Genomic DNA, 24,267 nt, shown 5'->3' on the forward strand with positions numbered 1-24,267 from the left:
TTTGCAAGAAATATTAGTGATGAGTGTAAGATACATCCAAGTTTATCGGTATATATAGCTTATCTCTTAATTTTTAAATTAAAATTCCTTATTTCTTTTGGTAATTTCCGGGAGATGAGAAGACGCGAGGGACCACAGGCATCTTGGGGCTGATACATGATGCAAGAGACGGCGCGATAAGGACTGCGGGCAGATGGTATTGCTCAGCCATATAATTCTGACCGCTTCCTGGCTGTGGTAAGACAGACGCTTCCACATCCGCCTGTAGCGCATCTTCACTGTACCACAGATCTCTGCGGGGCTCCATTCCACAGGCCTCTATCCTGTTTTCCTTTCTAAAAAAAAACAACACGTATCTGTGACCCTCAAATGATACAAACGAAGAAAAACCAAGAAAGTTGAAATCTAAAGTGCTTCCTGAATAAAATGCAAGCCTTGTTTCGCAGGAAAGCAATGCACGGTGCTTCATATAATAGGAACAAACGCATGCTTCATTATATCCATGGGAAGCCACAAAACTGACCAAAGTACTCAACACACACGTGTATGGGCTGAACATCCAATAACCGAAGTAGAAATGCAGGAGGAAATACAAAACCTCGATTTAGAGGATACGAGAGAAACACCTGTAACTACTGCAACTGCATGCGTAATTACCGCACTTTAAAGGAGGTAATAAAAAAAACCAACCAAACAAATCTAAAAATTTTCCCATGAGGTTCATTCTCGCTGTGTTATCAATCACTTTTAAAAATTGCTTCGTTCAAGAGCGAGGGTCATTTATATTATTGCTGATATGATCCTCTTTCGTGAGGACGTACGTTGTCCTGCAGACATAATTTGAGACTTCCCCTGCTGTGGGAAAAGCCTTCGAGAACGTGTTTCATATTCTTGTCTCCCTTTATTTTGATTACCTTTAAAAAAAACTACAGGAGACATTTCTACATTTTCCACATTGGAAAACTGAAACTGCTATCGTAATATGGATTGTTTTTAATATTTAAATTGAGGTTATCCATAAGATAATGTAATCATAACCACTGAAGCACAACACCGAAAGTAAAGAATCTCATTTCTGCTCCATGCTGTAAATCTCATCGTTGCTTGTAGTTAGTTCTGAATGCAGATTATGAACGGATTTATTTACTCCAAAACAATTCAATGTGCCAGAACGAATGGTGTTGATTCACACAAGAGAATAAAACAAAGGCTCTCAGTATGTCCAATTGCAGCATTTGATCAATAAGGCTCACAAAACAGAGTCTTGTTAGGGAAGATGTACATTTTGAACGGATTCTATCGCTAAGCTGTACTATCAGATCAACAGAGTGTTCAGTGGCAACTGTGACAATGTGAGTAATAATCTTGTAAATCCTTCGACCAAGGTTTCAGAAGCTAGTAGCTCCACACAATACTGGCAGTTCATATTCCACCTTGCCGCCGTCCGTGACTTTTGGGCATTGTTGTGCCGAAATGAATGCAGATTCTCCCATTGCGTAACTGCAAGCACGCCAAGCTATTACTCGTGAGATGTGGTTGCTTATACAGCGAAACAATTACAGTCTAACCCTTTGTAAACACCAGATTTTCTCTGTAAAATTCCACTGTCCGAAATTCAGATCAATCTAGTCTTAGAGCACTAGTACCCTATGTTTATGGATTATGTGCCTAGAATACAATAACGGCAAACAGTTATTACCAATGGAAGCTGTTACTCCATGAGATTCTCAAACGATGCAAGGCTACCACGTAAATAACCACAACTTTACTTTGCACGGTATATAGAAATGACGCAGCGGATAACGTCGGGAAGTTCCATGAGGCTTGCCGCGGATCATGCTTTCTTATACAGAGAATCACTAGAAAAGTGTAGCCAAATGCAGGAAGACACACAGAGACCAATTATTGTACGATTACACTATTGCAGAAGTATCACCGAAAACAATCACATCCATAACATATCTAGGAGTATGCGTACGGGGAAATTTGAAGTGGAATGATCACATAAAAGTAATCGGAGGTAAGACAGAGGCTAGAGAGATTCATTAGAAGAATCCTCAGGAAATATAGTCCACGCATAGAGGAGATAGCTTACAAAATTCTCGTTCGACCGATACTTGAATACTGCTGGTCAGTCTGGGAACCGAACCAGATGGGGTTTGATAGAGGAAATAAAGCAGAGCCAACATGTTTCGTTACACGTTCATTTAGTAAGCGCGAAAACGTGACGACGGATTATTTGTTACTTATTCGTATGGCTCACATGCAATTTAAAATTACAGTTATATAACATTAGTATTACTATACATAACAGGAGTATGAAAATACAAAACTACGCATAAAACTAAATAAATGTCAATATCTAGGTTTCTAATCCATACAAGAGCCGTATCACCAGCTTTCATGAGGTCGCTCCAAATCCCCTGGTAGCAATGCAAGGGGCATTCATCTCTAATGTGCTTGATTGTCTGAGAGCCCCACAGTCGCAAACCAGAGATTCTGCAGCACCCCATTTGTAAAGAGAGTCTGCGCATTGTCCATGCCCAGTGCGAGTTCTGTTCAATTTGACCCAGCTTCCTGTCGAGTTCTGTGCCAGCATGCTCCCAGTTATACTTTTGGAACCACTCATGCTCGTCAGGATTTTCAGTAAGCTGACAGCTCTGGTTCCACAGGTCTTTCACTCTAGTATTATTCGCGTCTAGCTCTTCTGCTCGCCGTAAAGATGTGTTTTTTGAACGGAGTCTACTTCGTCGTAAATTTGGTATGTCCTCCTGTATGAGTAATGCCAGGTTCTCCTGTAGCTTGCCGTATTCCATAAACAAGGGCTCGTTTCTGCGGATTGCTGGTGGATAGATGTTGTTTCTGCGGATTGCTGGTGGATAGATGTTGTTCAGCAGAGGGAGCAAATAAGTCGATATTGGTCGGATTACCCTGTTATCAACCGCGCAATGGATGATGTGCGCAAGCTACCCATGTCGTTCCACACAATTTTTGAATAATATTGTTACGGGTTTTTATCTTGGCAGCACTATTTTCAAGATATTTTCTATATGAAAGGGTGCGGTCAAGGGTGACACCAAGCGTACTTGTTATGGTAAAGAGTGTTTCCACTAAGTTTCACTCTGAGCTCCGCGGTAGTTTGTTTGTTTGTCAGATGGAATGTACATACTTCAGTTTTACTTTACTGGGTTTAAGTCGCCACTTTCTAAAATAGGCGCTCATGACGGCTAGCTCTGTGAGAATTGTCTCTGCACGCCTAAGATCCTTGGTTCTACGAGCAAGAGCGATATCGCCCGCCTAGCAGATGCTCTCCGCCAACGCAAGTGCCACACGTTTCAAGAGAAGCGTTCTGCACCACGGCATGCTTTACTGTTGAAATTCCGAGCGCGTACGTTCCTGGAAGAGCCAACCAATATATTGCTTCATCACACGTATCTTTCGCGAGAGGAGCACGAAGGCGAGATTAAAGAGATTCGAGCTTGCACGGAGGCTTACGATTCCCGAATGGAACAGGAAAAGCCGCAAGTGAGAGTGGTATACAAATTACCCTGCGCCACAAACCGTAAGGTGGCTTAGTGTAGATGTATATAAATTAAAAAATAATGGAACATGCTGACCCTTTCTGGCAACGTCCGCTGTATTAAAACTGAATAGCGCAGTTTGTTCCTTAAATTCAACTTAACTGTAATAGGTACAGATGTACTACCTAAAGCGAGGAATGAAAAATCAAACCGGACCGGGGGTCTTGACTGGGTTTACAGTTCAATTCCTTTATCTACACGCCGAAATCTCGAGATTCATGTCCAGTTTTAGAATTAAGACCACGAGAAGTCCTAGGCCGTCTTGTAATTTTTGTCACAAGCACATCTTCGTCATCAGATATGAATAGCGTAGACAATATGAACTCCCCACGTCCTAACAAAACAAGTAAAAATCCTACTGCACTTCTCTGGCACATGAAACTCTCAACGGTTCCGAAAACGCACGAGAGAATGTAGAATAATTACTCTTCCTTCAGTATCACTCCCACAAAACACCAGAGGAATACCACACTTGCCACCGAAATTACTGATGATTTCCATGTCTACATCAACGTACTCAGGGCATCTCTAGAGGAGTGAACAACATTTAGGGATACGACAGGTACGATCATTCGAAGCATAAAAGTCCAGTAAATATCGACGCTAAAACGCTTACCTTAAGAGCTATGAGCACTTGTGCAATAGAGGATGTGCGTTTCACAGTAACCAAGAAGAACAAGTGCTCATAGGTCTTATGGTATGCACTTTAGAATCATTTTTTTCTTATTTTAATCCATACTATAACCACTAAAAATATGGAAAGAAAAGAGCTAGCAGTAGAAGAAATTTGACTCACAGTATCGAAGATGTAGTGTTCATAGCTCCTAAGACATACAGCCGTATGTTTAATGTGTAACTGCCGGAGGGTTCACTGTTGTATGTCTGTCAGTTATTGTTCAGTGCTCTATTGGGTAGAGCCGCGCGGAGTGGCCGTGCGGTTTGAGGCGCCATGTCACGGACTGCGCGGCCCCTCCCGCCGGAGGCTCGAGTCCTCCCTCGGGCGTGGGTGTGTGTGTTGCTCTTAGCATAACGCAGTTTAAGTTACTTTAAGTAGTGTGTAAGTCTAGGGACCGATGACCTCAGCACTTTGGTCCCTTTGGAACTCACACACACTGGAACTTTTTTACTGGGTAGAACGTTGTGTCGCACCGTTTCCGAATTTCGAGATGGCAGAGTAAGAGGAGCAACGCGTCTGCATTAAATTTTGCGTGAAACTTACGAAAACCTTTACAGAGACACGCCAAACGATGCAGGAAACCTATGGTGATGAGTGCTTAAGCCGCACTCGGTGTTACGAATGGTTCCCATGGTTAAAAAATGGCCGGACCGAAGTTAAAGATGGCCCTCGTTCAGGACGTCTACCAACGACGCTCATGTCAGGAACTTCAACGGAAATGTGCATGCCAATGCGAGGCAGACTGTCCGAGAAATTGCAGTAGAACGTAATATTTCAGTTGGATCATGTCATGAAGTCCTGACACAGCATCTTGGAATGCATCGTATTGTCGCCAAGTTCGTCCCACGGTTCATGAGTCAAGACCAGAAACACCCCCGCCTCGCAATCTGTGAAGAGCTTTTGGATCGCGCAAATGAAAACGAGATGTTTCTTAAGAGAATCATAGCTGGTGATGAGACGTGGGTCTACGGTTATGATGTTGAGACCAAGATTCAGTCCTCACAGTGGGACGGGAAAGGTTCTCCAAGGCTTTTTCGCCAGCTAGTCAGGTCAGGTCAAATGCCAAAGTCCTATTGACAGTTTTCTTTGACTTTGAAGGATTAGTTCATCATGAATTTGTGCCACAAGGACAAACTGTTAATGATGGTAGTATTGGGACGTGATGCGGCGCCTGAGAGAGAAAATGCGAGAAGGAAATGGTCTGAAAAGTGGCGAGACAATTCATCGCTCTTGCATCACGATAACGCATCCGCACATTCATCCCTGTTGGTGCGTGGCTATTGCATAAAAAACGAAATCACTGTGCTGCCTCATCCTCGGTATTCTCCAGACCTGGCCCCCTGCGGACTTTTTTAATTCCAAAGTTGAAAACCCCGCTGAAAGGACGAAAATTTGCGACGATAGACGAGATAAAAGAAAATTCGCAGGCTACGCTTCGCGGGATCCAGCAAGAGGCGTACCAAGGCTGCTTTCCGAAGTTTAAACGGCTTTGGAAGCGAAGTATCAATTGTGGAGAAGAGTATTTCGAAGGAGACCACGCACAATAAGTAAAAGGTAAGCGTAGAAAATTTTGTGTACGAAGTTCCGGAATTTTCTGAACAAATCTCGTACGTACACACACACACACACACACACACACACACACACACACACACACACAAGATCTGTTCAAAAAATGCCGGAACTATGTTACAGAATTGTGAAGTCTTCCTCCAACACCGGTTCTCGAAAGTTATCCAAAAGTATATCCCCAGTATAGTACCACCCTTCTTAGAACGATTCCCATTTAAGATAGCGAAGTATCTCGGTTAAACTTTCGTATGGTCTATACCGATGTGTCACAATATTAGGAGCAAGTTCAAATTCGTTAGATTTCTTCTGGTGCCCGCATCTCGTGGTCGTGCGGTAGCGTTCTCGCTTCCCATGCCCGGGTTCCCGGGTTCGAATCCCGGCGGGGTCAGGGATTTTCTCTGCCTCGTGATGGCTGGGTGTTATGTGCTGTCCTTAGGTTAGTTAGGTTTAAGTAGTTCTAAGTTCTAGGGGACTGATGACCATAGATGTTAAGTCCCATAGTGCTCAGAGCCATTTGAACCATTTCTTCTGGTAAGGTAAGGACTCCAACCGCTGGAACAGCAGCCTAGAACTGGCCACGCTAACGTCTTTTATCCTATTTTCTGAGCTGCATCGGAATTTCCTAGAAACCTTCCAGGAAACATAAGTATTTGTAAACTGCACACATCAAATCATCCCTATCGCTCAGTGAAGAAAACCAAAAGTCCTCCACAAGACACTCAAAGTCTTCCGTCCCAGAATTGGTTTCCAATAGTAACTGCGCAACGTCTGCTTACCAACTTCCACTTACACTGTTGGCTACCCTCGTAGACCTGTAAAGTTAAGTGGCCTACATTTTCTACCGATTGTCACCACACCACTTGGTAAACACAAAAACACGAGATTCACACGTGATTCACTACATCGTACGATGCAGCGAAGAATTCTCGCAGTACCGAGACGCTGAGTCCCGGGCCCTAATGCTCTTCCCCTCTGGGTACGACACTCACGGGTTATTCCAGCGCTACTGATCTCTCCCGCTTGCACAACTGCGTCGGCTGGACCTCCCCTATAATCGTTAGCTTCTGCCCAACGGCGGACTTCCACGCGTCATCTCTCACCCGCGATAACCAAAACTCAACAGTATCTCAGAGTCATCGTTTCCTTGTAGCCATTCGGTTTGCCGGAAGAAGGAAGACAGGTTCTACGTCCCGTCCACGACAACGTCATTAAAAACAGAGCGTAAACTCAGATTGGAGGAAGGTGAGAAACGAAATCGATCATGTCATTTTCAAATTAACCTTCCCAACATTTGTCGAAATGTAATTAGGGAAACCAAGGAAAACCTAAATCTAGGTGACCTAAGGGAGATTGAACCATGGCTTACTTTAATCAGAGTCCACTACGTTAACCACTGTGTCACCTCGCTCAGTCCATTCGGTTGATGTAATTTACACGTCGGGGAGCACCCAGAAGGGCAGGAATAATCGAATGAAAATGTCTGTATTTGGTAAATAATGATGACTTTTACAAACGCGCATGTCCAGCAATAAGACTTTATCATCAAACAAAATAACTTCTCCTAGGAGGAAATGAAAAAGAAAAAAAAACCTCAAAACTCATATAGTGTAGAAAACGCAGTCTTCAAGCTTTCCACTGAGCCTGCACTTTACATAACCTGGACTACCTGCCCTTGTTTTACTATCTGCCGATAAACAACTAGAAACCGTCGTGTATTTACCTTGAGTAACACCCACTGTAGTGGCCGGAGCAGGTGACGTTGCAGTGTGTTGCTGCATTGTTGCCATATCTTGCATAGCTGTAGCAGCTCTAGGCTAGACTCGACGACGGACGGATTGTCTAGAGTTCCCAGCAGTGTGGGCGAACATCAACCACGCCCGCCAGTCGTCTCTCTCTCAGCATTGCGCACACCTGCAACACAAACAGTTCCACATGCTGTTAAACATTTTCAAAATCAAATTGAGCATTCTTTCGTCCATCCCCCAAAATACAAATCTTGGTAACAAAATATTTCAAGTGAGACGAAGGTTTGACCCTTCACAGTTTCTGCACATTGTCGTTTTGTGGCAGATTCGTAATGATAACAAGTCTCGTCATCTGTGATGCCTTTTTCAAAACAAAAAATTTTCCGCGCTTTGCATTTTAGTCGAGTCGTTGTTTGGGAGAAAGGTGTGTGGGACAAACTTTGAACACACTTTTCTCTTTTTCCAAACATTCTGGAGACTTTCTTAAGCAATTGATTTACAGATGTTGCTCTATTGCGATGTGTGACAACGCTCACAAACCACAGTCGCATGTCCACTACTTAAAGATTGTTAGTTCAACCTGCCGCCGTAGTTACTTCGCTGACACCGGGTACACGCCACGAATAAAACCAGTCTCGACACTTTTTGGGCGTAATTATTATGTAAGTGTTAAAAGAATGTGTATTGTTTCGAGAGGAGATTATTATTGTTGTTGTTGTCTTCAGTCCTGAGACTGGTTTGATGCAGCTCTCCATGCTACTCTATCCTCTGCAAGCTTCTTCATCTCCCACTACCTACTGCAACCTACATCCTTCTGAATCTGCTTAGGGTATCCATCTCTTGTTCCCCCTCTACGATTTTTACCCTCCACGCTACCCTCAAATACTAAATTGGCGAACCCTTGATGCCTCAGAACATGTCCTACCAACCGATCCCTTCTTCTAGTCGAGTAGTGCCACAAACTTCTCCCCAATTCTATTCAATACCTCCTCATTAGTTACGTGATCTACCCATCTAATCTTCAGCTTTCTTCTGTAGCACCACATTTCGAAAGCTTCTATTCTCTTCTTGTCCTATTTATCGAAATAAGAAAAACGCACTCTTTCTGAATGGTTCGAATGGCTCTGAGCACTATGCGACTTAACTTCTGAGGTCATCAGTCGCCTAGAACTTGTAACTAGTTAAACCTAACTAACCTAAGGTCATCACACACATCCATGCCCGAGGCAGGATTCGGACCTGCGACCGTAGCGGTCACACGGTTCCAGGCTGAAGCGCCTAGAACCGCACAGCCACACCGGCTGGCTGTGTTCCATTGAGAGCAGGTTATGTTGACAATCAATTCACTGCTTTGACTTATTTACGCTTAGCAGCAACTGTTTAAAAGATCATTACAGACTCTTCGTGTTCGTGTTGTGGAAGGCTGTGTAATCAGACGCAATATTCCAGAGATACGACAGTGATTCGTTATTCAGTGCGATGGCGGGCTGATGAATATATCAGTACTGGCAGTGGGAATTTTGGAAACTGCATTTAAGCCTCATGTGGCATCATGGTCCGTTCTGTTGCTGTCTGTTTCCCATAATAAATGTACAGTGAAAAGTTGCAGAAAATGTATTTTAACAAGGAAATAAAGTTTCTGGGCTTGGGCCGAGGCACCGTATTTCTTCTGTACAAGTCGTCGTTGCATCCTGTATATGCGCCAATCACAGGTGCATCGTGTATACAATACCGCTTGGTCGCCCGATAAATTACGCCAATTTGACTACTACGAGTAACGCCTACAAAACCACCTTTTCAGAGGACGTCGGCTATGAAATCAACGTGTTCCTCTGAATTGTAGAATGTTCTCGATGCATGGAGCACAGATACTGTCGAAAACAACAAATGCATCTCGAACTTACAAATCAATTGAGATGGGTTCTACTTTACTTCAGATACCATATTTAACGAACTAAACAGGGCGAGCCAGTTATTCTGAAGCGTGGAAAGATGTTTTGCAAAAGAAAGCGGTGGATACCTGGAAGATTACACCAAGCGAAGTTGGTGAACATATCTTGGACGTCCGCTAGTAAAGCAGTTCTGGGAAGAAATGAATGCTTAGACACGGAGACCAATTTCCAGCCTGTAAACTCTACGCTTATCTAGTCTAATGAGAGACCGTACCTGCTGTGAGTTACGCCGCCGCAAAGTGATAAGGAGAGACGTCCGAGGAGAACAAAGGAAAACAGTTTCGACAGGATTTCCAAAGTACTTCATCCATTTTCTCCGTCATACACAGACACGGCACCACGAGCGGGATTACGTAATCATAACTTTGGCAACACAGGGAAACTTTGGCAACACAGGGAAACAACGAAAGCAAATTGAACACCTTACTGCACTAGCAGGTCCTACTTCTCTGATCAGATATAAGATCTCGACATTACTTTTACAAAGAGAGGACTTACGAAACGGCCTAAGAATTGTTTTTGGTCCTACTGTAAAATTGCTGACAATCTACATTATATTTTCGTACCATGTAAATAGCATTAACATGATGATCCCAGTATGACCCAATGAATATGACGTTCTTAACTCTGACTGCGGAATGCGATGTAAGTAATTACAAAAGGCAATAATGAATCACTTGAAAGTGATCAAAGAGCCGAAATTGCAAGAGTGTATCCAGAAGGAAATAAAATAATCAAATGGTGAAGGCAATAGCATTTAGACAGTTGTAGGATATTTGTGATAAGAGCTTCTGGGACCAAACTGCTGAGGTCATCGGTCCCTAAGCTTACACACTACTTAATCTAACTGAAACTAACTAACGCTACGGACAACACACACACACACACCCATGCTCGAGGGAGGACTCGAACCTCCGACGGGGAGAGCCGCGCGAACCGTGGCAATGCGCCTCAGACCGCACGGCTAGACAGTCCTACATGACTAACTTAAGAAGAACAAAAACATCTATTATTTCATTCACTAAAAGATAAATTTCGCTTTCAGATTTTTAAAATGTCGGCAGTAGTGGTTTAGTCCTGTCACGGTCGCGAGCGGGACGCAGTCGGCGAGCGTCGACATGGCATTCTGGTCAAGAGGCTGAATGAGATATATTGTTAATTAAGGTAATCATCAGATAATGTAAAGTTTATTTATTGTAATTAATTTCCAACAAGTGCCCCAATAATAATTTTGATTTCAAAGCAATTTTTAACAAATGGTTCAAATGGCTCTGAGCACTATGGGACTTAACATCTATGGTCATCAGTCCCCTAGAACTTAGAACTACTTAAACCTAACTAACCTAAGGACATCACACAACACCCAGCCATCACGAGGCAGAGAAAATCCCTGAACCCGCCGGGAATCGAACCCGGGAACCCGGGCGTGGGAAGCGAGAACGCTACCGCACGACCACGAGATGCGGGCGATCTGGTGTCTTCGTACGACATTGCACGTTCATCAGGAATACTAACACGGTGCTTCAGTTACGTATGTCTCATTTCGACAGTGGTCGCGATCTATAGGGAAGACAATGCAGACGCAAGGCTCGCTGCAGCGGAAGGAGCGGTCTGCACAATAAAACTACTGCTGCTGTCCCCTGTCATGTCCAGCGAAAATCACTCTAGATTAACCACTGGCAAGTTTACTCATGACGGAATGATGCTATAAACTAGAACTTTCAGTATCGTTTTTGTTTACCGTTCTTGTATGTTTACAAATGCATCTCTGTTATTAAGAAGGAGCCAAACGCCAAAAACTATAAGAGATGAGCTTTATAGTTCAAGTATTGACAGCAGTCACTATCAGTAAGAGAAAAGGGATTTAGGGAATCGGTCCCATTCGTAGCATCTATGCCCCACAGAGCATCTTCTCGCTGTTAAGTCTACATGAACGTATGATCAAACTGCATCAGCAGAGTATAATACACAGCAATCATAATCGAAACGCTGTTGATGGGAAATGGGAAAATCCTGCCTGGGATGCGACTACCTCTCTCAAGAAATTCAGCCCAAGTCACAGGCTTCATCTCTTCCCACACAGATTCCGCTGGTGCCTGGCGTGAGTGTGACGTGCAACCGCACACTGCGTCAGAGCGGACAGGAAGACACTGCGACTCGGATCCGGAGTTATTTCCTTTTTCCCGAAACTGAATCATCCACGCTGCGCCACGAAATGACACTGCAAATGTTGCCTTCGCTGCTGCCGGCTGGACCGGAGAACATTTAATGTCTTCCTACTTTAAGTTTTCTGTAGCCTCACACAAGAGAAGGGTAATGCTGCGGTGGTTACTTACTGCGATAGAAACTTGTGGCGGAAGGCAACCCCGCCACCTACCCTACCCTACCCAATCCAGCAGCAGTAAGTTAATCGTAAACGTGAAAGCTAAGAATTATTTTAAAAAATATATTAGTGTCCAGAACTGCATCAAAACAGTCTTCAGACTGGAGATCGCCACAACATCCTGTTCTATTTGCGTATGCAGCGAAGGAAAATACACTGCGTGCATCCACAGTGGCTATATGCATATGAAGATATATTGTGGAAGCCGTAGAACTGTTACATACGTACGCTACTTCGTTCCAGTGTTTCGCGATATAATGCTGCCTTTTCAAACTAGTCCCATTCCCTTTCTAGAGAGATGCACAGAGACAAAACAGGTATGTTGTTGGAATCAGAGACCAGACAGTATGATTTAATTTTTATGAATTTTGGTTAATATTCAACTCAGAACATTGGGGCCATTGCCTTAGTTCCATTTTTGCAGAAACCATTGAAATGTTTATTAAACACGTTATACAACGTTCATCATAGAAAAAACACCACAAAATGGTTAACGTGCTCTCTGATACATTAACGTCACGTATAAATTTGCAAAAAGTGACAAAAACTATGGTAAACCATAAAAAACGGCTCTGAGCACTATGGGACTTTACAGCTGTGGTCATCAGTCCCCTAGAACTTAGAACTACTTAAACCTAACTAACCAAAAGACATCACACACATCCATGCCCAAGGCAGGATTCGAACCTGCGACCGTAGCAGTAGTAAACCATAAAAGTGAATATTTAGTAAGCGCTTCACAGCTTGTTTTATGTAAGACAGTAAAATGAGTTAATGAAGTGATGTTTAAAGCTTTCCCGGCGTACTGATTGTTCCATAAAAACACGGGAGGACTGCCGGATATCAGTAACGTCCTACCACGATATTTCGGCGCAGAGTCTTCTGACCATCTTCAGGTGAGCGCCACTGTAGCAGTACCTTTACAGACGGTAAATAATGTGCTGAACCATATATGGTTGAAGGAAAAGTAAATGTTTATGTTAAATGCATATATCAATTTTCATTCTCAGCTTACTTCTCACATATCAAACAGACAACCGTGTTACGTCACAGTGACGTCATTCAGAAGTTAAGGACTCTGCAAATTGTTACAATAGAGAGGTGCTAATGACATCGAATGCGGTGAAAAGTAAATATCTCAACATATATCTCAACAGCCTCTCAGCATAAAGCACCCTATTACGTGCAACACTAACGCCTTATTACATTGTTAACAGGTGTTCACAAATCATATAGAATGTAAGCCTTTAATCCTGATCAAAGAATCTTTTGTATTTTACATTTATACAACGGGTCGGTATGTCTTTACGTCACATTTAATCTGACAAATCTTTTATAAAAGCACTCAAACTTTTATAAAACATGTCGTAAAAGTACATCACTGCACCCTCAAAGATTTTGTAAAATATGTTTTAGGAAAAGATATTTTATAAATTTCTTTTAAGAGATAATAAACGCCTAAAAGCAGTCCCGCTAGAAGTCTTGTGTAAGTATTTTTGTTAAACTCTTTGTAGAATTCTGCATAACAGCCCCAGGAAAATTTCAGTATAAAATATCTAACTTATTTGCAAAATACAGAACTTTAACGGAATTACTTAATTCACAAAAACAATAAAACGTTAAAAACTACATTTTGAGCTGCCATGCTCATTACAACCTATGGTGCAAATAAAACACATACTGGCTAGTGAAACATTGAAGATAATAAATACCATGCAAGAGAAAAGCGTTGCTGACTTAGCTCTTTATGTGCGGAAAACGATATTCCCATTAGAAAATCCCATATCTGGATATTATTTGGAACCTGCATCGGGAGTTGGTGCTTTAATTGGGTAACAGAAAGAAAAACTGATGACATCCCTCATATCTCGTGCGCGCAAACAGCACGTCGTTAACACCCCCAAAAGAAACGATGTCACAACAGCAGTAAGGGGCAACTTTCAAACTCATACATTAGAGACAGAAAGTTATTGCACATTCTGATCTCGACGCTTCGTTCATGACAGAATCACATTAGGTCTAAGTATGGGACAAACACAGTGTCTAACCTCAAATATAATGATATACGTATTTCTTTGTGGCACCAAGCTTAGCAAATCCTGACTTTTGTCAAATCCTACCACGGACAAAGGACCTGACGCGGCCAGAAACCTGGAAAAAAATTATCCATAACGTTAGCGGTTGTGCCATAAAGTAATATAATCTTCATTCCATTGTTGCGGAAAAGTGAACCCTAGTACCTCACTAACAGGCCAACACATCTAAATAGCGTTTAGGCAATGCAAGGCATAGTACGTCACAAAAAAGGCGCAGAGAGAGAGAGGGGTTAAACTGTTGTATACTTCTCGCTTTTTAGACACCGGAGTTACAGAAAGGGCTGGTTTCGTTTTATTGAGGCATTAAGCTTTCATAACATTCGAGATCTCTTGTGAAGGACTACAACAATGTTTCACATGAAAATGCTGGACATGACATAAATGGAAAAATAATCCAGAAAGGAGCTCGAAGATAAGGATATTAGCTTCTATAGGTCGACGACGAAGTCATTGTACACGGAGCACAAGCTCCGATTGGGAAAGCAAATCGGCCATGTCCTCCATGTCCTCTTCAAAAGCACTATCCTAAACGATGCAGTGAAACCATGATGAACTGGTTGGATCGGGATTTGAACCGGCGTCCTCCTGAATTTGGGTCCAGTGCCTTAATGCAGAGTGCTGATGCCGATGAAAAAATCGAACAACGGGAGAACTATGATGCGGCATCGAATTTCTGCCTCAATAAAACTTCAAATGTTCAAATGTGTGTGAAATCTTATGGGACTTAACTGCTAAGGTCATCAGTCTCTAAGCTTACACACTACTTAACCTAAATTATCCTAAGGACAAACACACACACCCATGCCCGAGGTAGGACTCGAACCTCCGCCGGGATCAGCCGCACAGTCCATGACTGCAGCGCCCTAGACCGCTCGGCTAATCCCGCGCGGCCAATAAAACTTTATTTCCCTATTTTTGGGAAACTGCGAATCATGGTTTTGGATTCAGACTCGCCCTTTCAACACCATTCTGTTTGAAATACTGCATCCTATGCAACGTGTCAAATTTTTATGAACATGATTGCTCTTGCTGCCTATTTGTACTAGTCTTTTCCTGAGCTAACTAGTACCGTTAAATAGGGAAATTGTTATACTTTAAAAGAACGGAAGAATCGCAGCCGGATGTACGATCTGTTTCTTTCATTAAGGGCAGATATTGTTGAAGAGATATCGACGCAGGAACTGGTAATAAGTTGAATATTTCAGCTGAAATAAAATTCGTATCAACATTACAGGTTTTATTTTCTAGCGGACACTATCTAATCTTTGAGAGAGCTGGTTACAACCAAGTCGTCGTAAGATTCCACGACGTGTACGCCTGCCTCTATTGGAACAGGACACGGCGGAGTATATTGTATGTGACTCTTTAGCGTTATATCAAATTCGCAAAGATTTGAAGATGCTCCTAGAAGCTGAAACTGCCGATGTTCATCAGACTTACCTAGCCCCTGTGACTGAAACAATAACTTTATAGACTTCTTTATGATATGTCTATTAGATTGATGTTTCCATTAGAAAAAAGATTAACGGAAAGATAAACACAGGAAGTGACGGCTGCTGCCATTTTTCACGAATACTTCCATCGTATGTAGCAGGCTATACAGAAATTATATAAAGAAATTGATGCGAGTCCTGTTTTGAGAAACACACTCCCTTGCGTCATGCTGGACATGCCAAGTGTACCCGATGGGGATCCTTCTCCATTAGCTACCCATATCATCCAGCAATGAAAACCACACCCACACTTGGTTTAGGTTCGTCAATTTCTGCAAGAGCTGTCACAGTGCGCTTTAAGATGCTTACATTCGCGGAAGTATTGCTTACATAATGGTTTTGGATTCATGCTCTCCCTTTCGACGTCATTCTCTTTGAAATATTGCGCCCTATGCATTCGTGTCCCGTACCGATACCACTTCTGTTTTGGTCGATGATTTTCCGTCGATTACTACATAGTGTTACGCTTCCGACAGGAAATAACAAATCCAGTCGCAGACTAAGGCGATACTACATAGGCACGCAACTGCATTAGAAGTCTAGAAATATCGAATCAATTTGAGATCCCCCGTCGATAGCATTCAGCACTCATTACTGTTTCACGAGGACATTTTTCTCAGCCCCTGTTACGTGTTAAATGGGCCGTTACCTTCGAGGTAATTCATAATGTTCGAACATAGTACATGTTCCAAAATCCTCCTGCAAATCTACGTCAGTGATAAGGGTCTGTAATTTTGCTGGTATTCATGCTTCCTTTCTTGAGCAACTGTGTGACCTGCGCAACTTTCCAGTCTTTCGGTACGGATCTTTCGTCGAGCGTGAGGTTATATATGATTGCTAAGTATGGGCTGTTGCGTCAGGATACACTGAAAGGAACGTAGTTACTATGCTATCTGACCGGAAGATTTGCCTTTATTAAGTGCTTTAAACTGCTTCACTACATCGAGGATTTGTGCTTCTATGATAAGTTGGCAGTTGTTGTTCATTCGACTTCCCGAATATTTATTTCGTCTTCTTTGGTAAAGCTATTTCAGAAAACTGTGTTTAATAACACCACTTTAGTGGCCCTGTCATCGGTAATATTATCATTGGCGCCGCAGTGACGGTATTGATAATGTCTTGCCACTGTCGTGCTTTATAAGCGACCACAATCTCTTTGGATTTTCTGTCAGATTCCGAGACAGAGTTTCGTTGTGGAAACGATTAAAATCATCTCGCACTGAAGTTTTGAGCTTCACTAAAACCGCACCAATCTTGGAGATTTTGCGTTCTTTTAAATTTAGCATGCTTCTGCAGCGAGGTTCTGAGCTGTTTTAATATTTTCGGTATAAATCTCTCAATTGTCTCAGATACTATTTCTTTGAATTTAAGCCACATCTAGTCTACATTTACATAGTCTGAATGGAGCTGAGACTGTCTCTTAGGAAGGCGTCAAGCGAATTTTTTTTTCTTTTTTTTTTTAATAGATATATTTTCCGTTTACTTTTGTCCATTTCGATGTTGCCCGTAGTCAGTCTCGCTACAACGATCTTATAGTCACTAACCCCTGTATTCCTCATGATGCTCCCTAATTGCTAATGATTATTTGTTAACGAAGAGGTCAAGCATGTTTCGGAACCTTTTACATTTTGATTGGGCTCCTGAACTAGCTGCTCTAAATAATTTTTGGAGAAAGCATTTAGCACAGTTTCTAAAGATGTTTTATACCTGTCACCGGCTCTGAATACGTATCACCGCTAACATGTCGAGGTTAAATAGAAATCCTCACCAACTATAATTCTATGGGTGGGGTACCTATTTGACATGCTGTTCATGATTTCTTTGAACTGTTCAGCAACTGAATCATCTTAGTCGGGAGATCGGTAAAAGGTACCAATTATTAATTTATTTCGGTTGTCAGGTATAACCTCTACCCATACTAACTCATAGGAACTATCTACGTAAACTTCGCTATTAGATAAACTACTTCTACCCGCAACAAAGACGCCGCCATCAAATGTATTTAATCTATCCTTTGAACACCGTTACGCTCTCTTGTAAAAATTTCGGCTGATCTTATCTCCGGCTTTCGCCACCATTCGGCACCTATAACGATATGAGCTTCAGTGCTTTCTATTGGCATTTGGAGCTCTGGTTCCCTGCCAACACAATTACGAAAATTTACATCTACAATATTGATTATCGGTATGCCTATTCTCTTCCCGTGTTCGTCCAGCAGTCTTCGAGAGTGAAACCGTTTCTGCATTTTCCCGAGACTAACCTAAGAAACCGTCCAGTCCTTTTCACACAGCCCCCACTACGCGTGTAGACGGCCTCCTCCGTGTAGTGGGCACCTAACCTATTAAACGGAACCCGAAACCCCACCACCCAGTGGCCCATCTCGAGAAATCTGCAACCTGCATGTCGCAGATCGTTAGTACCAACATATGTGCTCTTCATGACATCCGGAAGCACCCTTTCCACATCTGGAGCACCTCCTCCCGGTATGCATGCAGAGTGCACACTGGATTTCTTTCCCACCTTGGCAGTGATACTCCTAAGGAGCCTCTTTACGCGTACAGAGCGTGACGGAGAACACTTTGTATCAGAGTAAACTATATTTTTGTCCTGTTCCATCGTATTGTAAGAGATATTATGACTGTCTCTATGCCTATGTCTATATCTTTCATCTTCCATCTTTCGACTAAATATCCGAATTTAGGACCCATGATCGTCTCTAATACACTTTGGTGCGAGCTATACCAGTCTTCTACGACTCCCGCAGGGCTTCTCTGAATGCATTCCATTCCTGGTATCAAGCCCATTTGATGACTGAAAACGCTGCAATAACCGATCGCATTTGCGTGTTGTATGCGATTCCCTTTATAAATGCGCTGTGCTCTCCCGGAACATTACCAAAAATCTTCATCTTCCATTCTTCTTTCCTGCTACCGAGTGGTTACAATTAAAGTGTAGCTACACACAGAGATCCAGTGCGGGCTGTAATTACACTACTGGCCATTAAAATTGCTACACCACGAAGATGACGCGCTACAGTTGAGAAATTTAACCGACAGGAAGAAGATGCTGTGATATGCAAATGATTAGCTTTTCAGAGCATTCACACAAGGTTGGCGCCGGTGGCGACACCTACAACGTGCTGACATGAGGAAAGTTTCCAACCGATTTCTCATACACAAACGGCAGTTGACCGGCGGTGCCTGGTGAAACGATGTTGTGATGCCTCGTGTACGGAGGAGAAATGCGTACCATCACGTTTCCGACTTTGATAAAGGTCGGACTGTAGCCTATCGCGATTGCGGTTTATCGTATCGCGACATTGCTGCTCGCGTTGGTCGAGATCCAATGACTGTTAGCAGGATATGGAATCGGTGGGCTGAGGAGGGTAATACGGAACGCCGTGCTGGATCCCAACGGCCTCGTATCACTAGCAGTCGAGATGACAGGCATCTTATCCGCATGGCTGTAACGGATCGTGCAGCCACTTCTCGTTTCCTGAGTCACCAGATGGGGACGTTTGCAAAACAACCATCTGCACGAACAGTTCGACGACGTTTGCAGAAGCATGGACTATCAGCTCCGAGACCATGGCTGCGGCTACCCTTGACGCTGCAACACAGACAGGAGCGCCTGCGATGGTGTACTCAACGACGAACCTGGGTGCACGAATGACAAAACGTAATTTTTTTTTGGATGAATCCAGGTTCTGTTTACAGCATCATGATGGTCGCATCCGTGTTTGGTGACACCGCCATACTGGCGTATGACCCGGCGTGATGGTATGGGGCGCCATTGGTTACACGTCTCGGACACCTCTTGTTCGCATTGACGGCACTTTGATCAGTGGACGTTACATTTCAGATGTGTTACGACCCGTGGCTCTACCCTTCATTCGATCCCTGCGAAACCCTACATTTCAGCAGGATAATGCACGACCGCATGTTGCAGGTCCTGTACGGGCCTTTCTGGATACAGAAAATGTTCGACTGCTGCCCTGGCCAGCACATTCCCCAGATCTCTCACCAATTGAAAACGTCTGGTCAATGGTGGCCGAGCAACTGGCTCGTCACAATAAGCCAGTCACTACTGTTGATGAACTGTGGTATAGTGTTGAATCTGCATGAGCAGCTGTACCTGTACACGCCATCCAAGCTCTGTTTGACTCAATGCCCAGTCGTATCAAGACGGCCAGAGCTGGTTGTTCTGGGTACTGATTTCTCAGGTTCTATGCATCCAAATTGCGTGAAAATGTAATCACATGTCAGTTCTAGTATAATATATTTGTCCAATGAATACCCGTTTATCATATTCATTTCTTCTTGGTGTAGCAATTTTAATGTCCAGTAGTGTAAATAATTGAAATCTGTTCTTCCTTTTTGGATCACCCTGTACCTTCTGCCGGGCGGGCGATCTTATTTAGTGAAGGACGGAATACCGGCTTGGACAAGACGCGGAGGGCAGCGCGGCGTGGGAGCAGTTCTTGGGGAGACGCAGGAGGGCCCTGCGAGGGTGGGCGCCCAGCGAAGCGTGCCCTCCTGGGGAGGACTTCCTCCGCCCAACGGCTGCCCGGACGCCGGCCGGCGTCTCCGCTGCCCACATCCCGGCGCGCCGACGCCTTCAATCCCAGAGCCCCTCACAGCTCTCGAGCAGTAAGTCCTCCGTCCCAAACGCCGAAACCGTTCCGCAAGACAATCACATTAGCTTAACACAGAATGTCTATCATATGAGCCGACGGGTGCATTTTCTCTGGATTTTCGGCCAATTGCAATTCGTCCAACGCGTAGCTGGAGTCAGCCCAAACAAATCTTGCTCCACATGTCTTTCAAGCAAGCCCAGCGCCGACAGAAAGCGTCCGTCTGTTTCCCGTTACAAACAAAAGTATTTTTTAAGCTGGAAATTTTACGTGTCCATTCGACAGAGCAATGCTAGTCTAGTGCAACATTCGCTTTATAGATATCTATTAAGAGGGACAGCAGAAGACAAAGAATAACCACTACTGCAGCAGCGGCAGCCCGCACTGAGTGCTACCGCCATGCAGAGGCGCTGCTCAGTAGCTGCTGGAGTACTGCTTACTCTGGGTCTTTTACTCTTCTTGTCAATACATACTGATAAAATGAATAACGCACTAGGCTAATATGGGGTCGCTCTGTTCAACCGGCACGAAAAATTCCGATTGAAAAATATATTTGTATGTGATGGTAAACAAATGGACGCCTTCCGTCGAAGCTGGGCGTCGTATGAAAGACGCCAGTATCAGTACTTGTGCTGACTTCAGCTACATATTACAGGAACGAAATTGTAAATATCCGTCGAAGCATAAGAGAAAATGCGCCTGACGACCCATAGGAGAAACACCTGGTATAGGTTGTGTAAAGTAAAGCTGACCCGGGAAATATTCTGATGCATAGGGGCGCATTTTCTGTGAGTTCATTTACGCTGACATGCTGAACCAGGCATCTGCAGGATTAACTCATGCACAACAGCACATTTGTAAGCGTAGAGCTTCAAGTCTTCTTTAATAATCCAGAATGAGATTTCCACTCTGCAGCGGAGTGTGCGCTGATATGAAACTTCATGGCAGATTAAAACTGTGTGCCGGACCGAGACTCGAACTCGGGACCTGCGTGCATTCACTGAAGATACTGCTATGCGTCTGGTGGAATAGCGACGGTGTGGTCTACTACGAACTGCTTCCCCAAGGTGTAACCATCGCTGCTGACATTTATTGTCAAACAACTGTGACGTCTTGAAGACGCAATACAAGAAAAACGACCAAGAAGGATGCGTAAAGTGATACCACTCCACGATAACACCTGCCCGCATTCTGCTAGTTTGAGGAAAGTACCATCTTAATTACCTGATTTGCACCCTCCGATTTTCACGTTTTCCGCTCTCTATTAAAAAGACTTTCCGGTCGAAAGTGCGCTCCGAACATGGCTCTACCAGTTCTTCGCCTCTAAACCACATGATTTCTACAGTCGTGAAATCGAAAAGTTACCCCAGCGTTGGTAGTCTGTTGAACGTAATGAAGGAGAATATATTATTAATGACTAAAGTCTCTGTTATGTATATCTGTTGCGCTTATTAAAATTACGAAAAAAACTCTATGAACTTATGCACTAATCCAATACTTTACAGGGTAATACTGCCCTAAAAGACGTGAAGGGCTGGGGAAAGGAATTGGCCGCTTCTTTTAAAAGTAACCACCCTGTCATTTGCCTCAAACAATTTGGATGGCCGGACTTTCTAACCGCCGTCCTCATGAGTGATATTCTAAAGAAGGAAAGGAAAAGAGGAGAGACACAAGGAAATTCTGCTACTACTCGTTGCTGTCCTAGAAGGAGGTCTCCGATCCTAAAGCGGGAAAACGATAAAGGAATTCCTAGTGAAATTAGTCTTTTGAGCAAATCCAACGGCGAATGGAATAACGTAGCACAGCAAGTTTGAAAGCAGGAAAATCAACATAAATGTACAGCCAACACACTAAGAAGGAAAGAATACAAATTGACCACAAAGGCACAGAAACATCTGATCTGTTTGAGTATTTATACTTGAAGCAGGCAATCACTGGATGAATACAAAAACCACTGCAGGCAATTTTTACTCTCCTCTTTCTTTTGTTAAACTAATCAACGTTTCCAAAACGAAGTTTCTGGTGTGTCTGAAAAGCTAAGTTTACAATCCGTATACATTATTATTTTTGCGTAATGGCAGTGAAACATGGACTTTTAATGCGAAAACCTTTTAATAGCCTACGGGTCGTTCAGTGAGCGAGGGTTAGATGTATGTCGGAAATTGTTGGGACGAACATGAAAAACAAATGGGAAAGGTTCAAAATGGTTCAAATGGCTCTGAGCACTGTGGGACTTAACATCTGGGGTCATCGGTCCCCTAGAACCTAGAACTACTTAAACCTAACTAACCTAAGGACATCACACACATTCATGCCCCAAGCAGGATTCGAAACTGCGACCGTAGCGGTCGCGCGGTTCCAGACTGAAGCGCCTAGAACCGCCACACCGGCCGGCCCCAAACGGGACAGGAAACAGACTGGAGTGAAAGACGTAATTGCGACTGTAAGCTGATGGACAGTACATGGATCAGAAAGTCCTTTGTTGGATTTGAATAAAAAAGGAGACGAGACTATGGCGTAGGAGGAGGAGGGGGCGGGGGGAGGGGGTAGGTAGGTAGGTAGGTGACATTAGAAAATCGACAGGATCAACAGTGATGCGTGTGTGCAGTAGTCCAGAGGAACCTTTTATAACAGCACTGGATGTCATACGGATCATGCTGAAATCAGAGTGACCGCCTGACCACTTACATGTGTTATCTGAATACGCTTGTTGTCCGCATGAACACGGGGCTGTTACGTAGCTACACTTGATTATGTTCAGGCCAAAGGAAACCTACCCAAGAGTAAAATTCTCAATATTCATAAACTATTTAAAGACTGTAATCGTACTAGGTAATTCAAAAAGAAGACTGATTTCTTACCAGAACTCTGGGGAAATGTAGTGTATCCGTTATGGAGAGCACTTACCACGTCCGAGTACGATCTATTTTAGTTGTGTACTGATGCAGTACCTGGCGCATGGAACAGAGGGGCCATTAAGGTGGTGCGTCGGTCTACACACGATCGGATCACGCGTGTCTAAGAGTAACGGAGCGTTGCAAAAATTCTAGATTTTGTCGGTATTTAATGGCGATGAAAAACTATTTGGCAGCGCTATTGACTGGTATCGCAGCAAGACCCGAGCCAAGGCTCATCTGTCACGAACGCAGAGATCTTCCAACTTCTGACATGTGACACGAAATGAATTATTACTTAGATTCTGGCGACTTTGTGTGTGTGTGTGTGTGTGTGTGTGTGTGTGTGTGTGTGTGTGTGTGTGTGTGTGTGTAGTTTCTCTTCATTCCTCTCAGTGCTTAATGGTATTCCGGTAGACCGTAACGCTCCTCACAACGCTTTGGATAGAGTAAGGAGATGCTATTGCTTTAATCGAAGCGTACTGTATCACAGTACTAAATTCCCCAAAATTTTAGGCAGATTCCTCTAGTCCTCTTCCCTGCATATTCAAAAGTTGGCTTTGTAGCTAGCAATGCTTCTTCGGCTTTCCAGTTCCCTTGCGACGTAGAACGTCCAATACAAATGTAATTCCAACGTACAACAGGTGGTTATAAAAAGGATAACGCACACTGCTGCCCGACACTCCACTCCGGAATGGTATCAAAATTTCCGTATGACAACATTCGACATTACGCAAACGCTCCGCGTTTCTCTGAAGAATGTCAGATTGAAATTCCCCGCCGGAAGAGGACATGACGAAGTTTTGTACGTCAAATTATTGCAGCTTCGGAGGATGCGTAGTCCCTCTGGGTCAACTCAAAGGTGTTTTATTTCCTCAAAGGTGTTTTATTTCAGCTCACCGATATAGGCATGTCGGGGTTTTCAAATACCGTCTGCTGGCTTTTCAGTAGCGTCTTTGGTTCGCCAGTGTGCATTTCTAAGCTTCACCATGAAGCACTGAGCTGTTAGCTACGGACCTTCATCGCAATGTTAATATGCCAAGAAAACGTATTGTTGTATGACTTCATAATGAAGTAGTGTCTACATGCTATTATGTGATCATACTTTGTTGTTCCACGATCTAAAATAAATAGAACTGCACATGTTTTCAAGTGTTTTCCACTGATGGAATGTACTGAATCAAGTACAGTTCCCATTCATTCGAGGTTACGGCGCAAAAAAGGGGCGCACATCATGTAGAT

The 24,267-nt window shown here is 43.5% G+C and overlaps 1 protein-coding gene across 1 annotated transcript in view; it reads right to left on the bottom strand.

The window, feature by feature from the left end:
• LOC126417035 (ras-responsive element-binding protein 1-like) overlaps positions 1 to 24,267 on the bottom strand; it is a 465,403-nt gene that overhangs the window by 10,461 nt on the left and 430,675 nt on the right. The window contains exon 4 of the mRNA XM_050084927.1: positions 7,550 to 7,740. Within this exon, the coding sequence (XP_049940884.1) occupies positions 7,550 to 7,625 (76 nt within the window). The 5' untranslated portion in view covers positions 7,626 to 7,740. The remainder of the gene's footprint in view (positions 1 to 7,549; positions 7,741 to 24,267) is intronic.

Source organism: Schistocerca serialis, chromosome 8 (genome assembly GCF_023864345.2).
Source record: "Schistocerca serialis cubense isolate TAMUIC-IGC-003099 chromosome 8, iqSchSeri2.2, whole genome shotgun sequence".
NCBI lineage: Eukaryota > Metazoa > Arthropoda > Insecta > Orthoptera > Acrididae > Schistocerca > Schistocerca serialis.